The following is a 6,000-nucleotide window of genomic DNA, read 5'->3' as shown; positions in this document are numbered from 1 at the left end:
TCCGCCCTCGTCCCCGAAGCTTCTCTCTTCCAGCGGCTGCCGTGCTGCGCCACCTACGCCATTATGGCTCAACGTCAGGAAGGCTGAGCCGTAGAAGAGCATTGCTGGTCAGGTTCAAGATGGCTGCCCAAGTAATACAGTTTCTTTACCCACTTACTCTTTGACCGCTGACATTTTTAACTTCATGGAAAATGTAGCCTATGTCAGCGATGTAATAGCTACATGGCTAAACTCAGCATACTGCTCATGAGCAGGCTACAAATTTGAATTAGTTTTCCTCGATATTTTCTTTTTATGTCGCTTCAAATTTGTCCTCTCATGATTTCATCACCCTATAAGTCTATTGACAGTGTTAATTAACTAATGAATAGGCTATAACAAACACAATAACAACTTGTCGGCGAGCATATTATGTTTTTCTCTGTTAACTAGGCTACGAAACAGTCGATTATCAGAAAATTAAGTGGCATTTGTTTCAATGAATGCTCATTTTCCATGAAAATTTTAACAATGTCTGGTTCTCAAAGGAGTAGCCTAGTCTATCTAGGCCTAATTAATAGGCTAATTCCAGTAGCCTATTTTTGAATTAATTTTGAATCATTTTTGAAGTTCAGACTTTTGGTTTTGACAAACATTTTTGTTTTGAAGTAGGCTAGCCTAGTCACTTTGGACTCATTTGTGAAGGCAATTCTAACGTTGTGATTTACAAACCAATAGGCCTAGGCTAGGCCTCTTTATTAAAAAAAAAAAAAAAAGGGGGGGGGGGGGGGGGACATCAGCAGATCAGTTCATGATGTAAAATGGTCATGGTTGCTGTCATGTTTTGTGATTAACCTTTTTTTATTGTCATTAGGCTATTTAAATAGCCAATTACTCAACCCTAACATCTCCCACTCTGCTCCTTCATGTGGCCTACTACAACTAGGCCTATTTCAGCTACACATCAATGAAGACAAAACATAAAATAAAACAAAATAACAAAAAAAAGTAAAACAAAACAAAAAATAGACACAGAAAATGGCAAAGTCAATACAACAAATAAATAAAATAAGCACTGAAAGAAAAAGATTAAAAGTAGTCATAGCTTATGGTTGAAAATAACCTCTTCAACCAGTAAGTGCTGTAAGATTCATGCATGAATCACGCATGGCCATGGTCGAGTCATTTGACAGCCATTAGGCTAATTGCCTAAGGTTTACACCGATATGAAGAGCTTTTACAAGGTGCTTATAGAATGTGTAAATTTTGAACAAAACGCTGAAATAAGGGCACGTGCCAAGACAAACAAAATTGGACAAACGTAAGCTACTGTTTGAATAAAATTAGGCCTATGCAAATATGGAGGGCGCATAACCACACACCCCACCCCAAAAATTAAATCTACCTAGCCTATATTAAAAAAAATAATAATAATATATTAATTATATTAATTAATTATAATAATTCTCAAGAACATACAATACTATCAAACTAACCTAAAGTTATGTTAAGGTTTCTGTAGAGATAAGGGAAACAGAAAAACTGCGGATCAGGATGTCTGAAAAATGAGCTTCAAATATAAAGTGAAAGCGTTCAAAATGAGCATTATATTTTTCTTTTCTTTTCCCTCATGTTCAGGCATTTCGTGTCAGCCAGTTAAGAGCCTCGTGCATGTCACAATGGGTGTGAAATGGCTATTTTAAGCCGTGTATGGGCGCATACAGACAGGTGGAATTAAACTCCATGTCTGAAAAATCAATAACAGCCGCTCTGATTCACCAAACCCCAGCACTTCAGCAGCTCCATCCCCTTAAAGCACTCCCCGTGCGCCGTCACCCGTCTCCTGCCCCCCTTCTATTCATTGTAAATAACTGTTCAAACGCACAATGCGCTCTGGACCGCTTTATTCAGTCGCCCAACTTCCCTGTGTTTTCATTGGTCCCTCGAGGATGCGGCGACAGCTGATTGGATGAAAGTTTCTCCTCCAGTTTTACACTCCCCCACCCCACTGATATTCGTGGTTCGGTGCTACGTTGATTCCAGTTGTTTTCACATCCTCTAACAAACAAAGAGACCAAGAGCTGCTGCCGCTTTCAGCTCCCACTAGTGATGCGCAACTAAGGACCGACGCTCCTGAACACCGAGGCGAGAGCGAAGAAGTGCAGAGCAGAGCTACACCTGTCTGTGGAGAGGAGGGCACACGGGGAGAGTTTGCAAAGTTTTTCACAGATCTGAGTGTGTAAAGAGCGAAAATGGTGTCGGCCGGTCTGGAGATCCTGGGACTGGCGCTGTGCGTAATTGGCTCGCTCCTGGTGATGGTTGCGTGCGGACTGCCAATGTGGAAGGTGACGGCTTTCATCGAGGCCAACATCGTCGTGGCTCAGACCATCTGGGACGGTTTGTGGATGTCGTGTGTTGTGCAGAGCACGGGGCAGATGCAGTGCAAGGTACACGACTCCGTCCTCGCCCTCACCCACGACCTGCAGGCGGCCAGAGCGCTCACCATCATCTCCTCGGTGATGGGCGTGCTGGGGCTCATGGTGGTGATCGCCGGGGCGCAGTGCACCAACTGCATCCGCGCCGAGTACGTCAAAGCCCGGGTGGTGAACGCCGGTGGAGTCATCTACATCATCAGCGGCGCGTTCTTTCTGGTGCCTCTGTGCTGGATGGCCAACAACATCATATCGGACTTCCACAACCCGCAGGTGCCTGCATCCAAGAAGAGGGAGATTGGAGCCGCCCTGTACATCGGCTGGGCGGCCACGGCGCTGCTGCTGATCGGAGGAACGCTGCTGTGCTGCTCCTGTCCCTCCAGCGGGAACTCGGGATACTCTGTAAAATACGCACCGACCAAGAGAGCAGCCACGCAGAACGGGGACTATGACAAGAGGAATTACGTGTAGCGCCATGGCTGGTGTAGCAGGCGGTGCGTAAAAGTGACCTGCAGCTTTTGAAAAGTCTTTTTTTGTTGTCGTTGTTTTTTGTTTTGTTTTTATCGGACGTTATCTTTGCACCTGCAGTTTTTTTTATTATTAGAAATCTGAACTTTTGAAAATCAATACAAGCACCTGCTGGTGTTTTTACCTTTAATACGCTCGGACCGCAAATTCACAAATCCTTTTTGTATCTACAGGAGATTTTTTTTTTTAAAGACTATCAGCCACCAGAGGTAGACAAAAAGGAGTATCTTTGTTAGGTACCTGCTTTTATAAGTCTTCGAAATGATTAGTGTTTTGAATTGTTTACTATAACTACAAAGTTGTTCTGTTCTAGAGGAACTCTTGCCATGACTTTACATATAGGCTACACTGTTCTTTTGCCTTGATGTGCATTGTCAGCACAAACGCGTAAAGGCTACAGTAACTCCGAAATGATTGCATCGCCTTCCGCGGAACGACGCCGACATGTTGAGGACTTGACCACTGTCCCATAGTCACGAAGAACGACGGAGAGCAGCAGCTGACCGAGCCCGCGGGGGAGTCTGGGACAGTGCGTCGTTCAGAAGTTGGTGGCGCTCACTTTTTTTTTGGACGTGTAGTAGATTCCAGAGTGTGTGGGATCCTGAGGTCTCGACATGAAATGTTCCACTTCTTTTCCTCGGCTGCACTGAGCACCTGCAAGGTTTTTGCATCATTGTCACTGCAGGAAGTCTTTTCTGTTTATAAAAAGAAAAAAGGAAGAAAAAAAAATACAGGAATAAACGCTGTTTTCTGTCGGTTTGTTGACATTTGATGTAATGATTCATTATTCATGTATACGAAGATGCAATATCGTGTCATTTATTAAGATTAAACTGAATATATTGTCTGAAACCCTTCTAGTTTTACAGTGTGTTCTTAAACAAAGCAGCTGACAGCGGTGTGGTGATGGTGGTGCGCAGGAGGCAGCGGTGTCCTCCGCGGCTGTGCGTAATGCATGCCGTTCCCACCGTGGATCCGTACACCCCCACGGCGGGAGAAAGTATTTTGGTTGGCCATAGAAATCCAGATGACAATGCCCATTCAGCTAGAGAGGGGCTCCGCTGTTCAACTCACAATACTCCACAACCCCCACCACCACCACCGTTTCAGACCACCCCCACCCCCCTCACCCGCAGTCAGTAGTGAAAGGCGTTCAAATTAGAAGTGCAGAGAAGTTGCTGGGATCGTCTCCTCGCAAGTCACTCCATTCATTAGTCGTCAAAAAAAAAAAAACCCGCCTCCCTCCATCAGGACGATGCGCACAGAGATGGAGTCCATGATGGAGGATTACACAGCAGCAGTCTAAGAAGTAGTTTATCCACAGCTGGTTCAAGAGCATAGTTTGTTATAGACGTGTCAAAAGATATAGATTGTGTAACAATAAGACAATTACATAGTAGGATATTTCTGTTTCTGAGCAGCAGCCCCCTTGTTTTAAACGGTGACTGGATTACAACAGCTTATCCATACTTGTTTTGCTGGTGACTTAAGAATCTTAACAGGTCATATGCCCTCTTAAAAGTTGAAAATGTGGCCGTGCAGAGTCTATATACAGTCAGGAGTGTGTGTGTGTGTGTGTGTGTGTGTGTGTGTGTGTGTGTGTGTGTGTGTGTGTGTGTGTGTGTGTGTGTGTGTGTGTGTGTGTGATCAGTGCGCACCACAGCACAACCTGTTATAAAATGTCAACCGGGACTGAGCTCATTATCCACCAGAGAATTTTTGGGTAAGAGGCTGGGATTTTTTTTTTTTACTAGGCTAAATCTCATCAATATATCTCAAGTTTGACAAAACAATTATCAGAGCTTTCAGCCACATCACATGGTCTTCATCAGTAGGGCTCTGTTGATGTGCGTCCTTCAGCTTGACTTTTGAAATTATATTTTGACCAAACCTTCTTAACCAAAGGACCACAAAGCTACAGTCCAAGGAGAAGTTAATAACCATGTGAAATTCTAAACTATATAGTTCATATTTCTAAAAGCCAGTAATGTTTTTCCATGTAAACTGAAACAACATGATGGTTATTTAGTTAGTTGATCAACAAAACAAAAAAAAAGAGGCAAAGATTCTTCCAGAAAACGTATCAGATGAAACTATTTCTGGTTTATTGCTCGTCTTTTGGACTAAAGGCTGGTTTGGACTGATGAGTGAACCAAAAATCTACTGGAATGTGTTTATAACATCTGACATGAGCAAACAAATAATCAATTTATAGAGGAAATAACTGAACAAAATAGCTTTATCTTATATTATGTATTTCAAATTATAGGGATGGTGACATCTTTTTTTCTTTTTTCAACAAATTTAATAAAAAGAGGCACAACAGCGATGCATTAACTATCAATCTCTCAATACTTCAATGTTCCCCAGTCCATCTGTGGTACTTCCAATCATTTTGATATAGCCAACATAAATCCTAAAAAAAAATGAGCATATAAATATGAAGTTGAAAAGTTAAAGTAAAGTAGTTTTTGGGGACTACTTCCTGCTGAGAATAAACTCTGAACACAAAATGAAAACATACAGTGCTCACATTCATCATAATGAGGGAACACAACAAGTGACAGTGTCCTTCCCTTATGTGTGCTTTAAAGCTTCTTCAACAACAATTACATTCTGTGTCCAGAAGGTTTGAGCACAGTTGTTTTGTTGGATCAATACATAGTTGGTCACAGTTGCTCCGCTGGATTTGTTGGCAGTGAGAGAGATATAGAATTTTAGATGGATAGCTATTTTTTCCTACTTGCAGCAGAGTTGTTTACAGTAGGCGTTCCTGGTTTGGCATCTCAGTGGGTTCCTCCACACAAAGACACTCCCCCAGAGGGTCCAGTCTGGTCGGCCTCTCTGAGATGTTTTTGTGGGATTGTTAGTTCCACTCCTCTAGTCACCGCACAGAGGGTGACTAAGCGTTGGCGGTGGGGGTGGGGTTGAGCGGGGTAGGGTAGTGGGTGTTAAGTGTGTGTGAGCGTTGAAACAGTAGTGTGTGATGGGGGGGTGGTGGGGGTACACCTTCAAAAAAAAAAAAAAAGCCCCTCATTCCAACGAGGAGGGAGGCAAATAA

General features: G+C 43.1%; 2 protein-coding genes across 2 annotated transcripts in view; one reads left to right on the top strand and one right to left on the bottom strand.

Annotated features, from left to right (window-relative positions):
* plpp5 (phospholipid phosphatase 5) overlaps positions 1 to 6,000 on the bottom strand; it is a 55,000-nt gene that overhangs the window by 22,198 nt on the left and 26,802 nt on the right. The gene's annotated exons all lie outside the window — the stretch shown is intronic.
* On the top strand, positions 2,034 to 3,735 carry cldn5a (claudin 5a). The gene has a single exon (XM_083978496.1). The coding sequence runs from the start codon at positions 2,232 to 2,234 to the stop codon at positions 2,880 to 2,882; it is 651 nt and encodes a 216-aa protein (XP_083834622.1). The 5' UTR covers positions 2,034 to 2,231; the 3' UTR covers positions 2,883 to 3,735.

This window comes from Trachurus trachurus, assembly GCF_905171665.1.
Source record: "Trachurus trachurus genome assembly, chromosome: 9".
NCBI classification, from domain to species: Eukaryota; Metazoa; Chordata; class Actinopteri; order Carangiformes; family Carangidae; genus Trachurus; species Trachurus trachurus.
This window is presented reverse-complemented; position numbering and strand designations above follow the sequence as displayed.

Excerpts from the sequence above, each read along its gene's own strand:
- cldn5a (XM_083978496.1), top strand. The coding sequence starts at position 2,232 with ATGGTGTCGGCCGGTCTGGAGATCCTGGGACTGGCGCTGTGCGTAATT.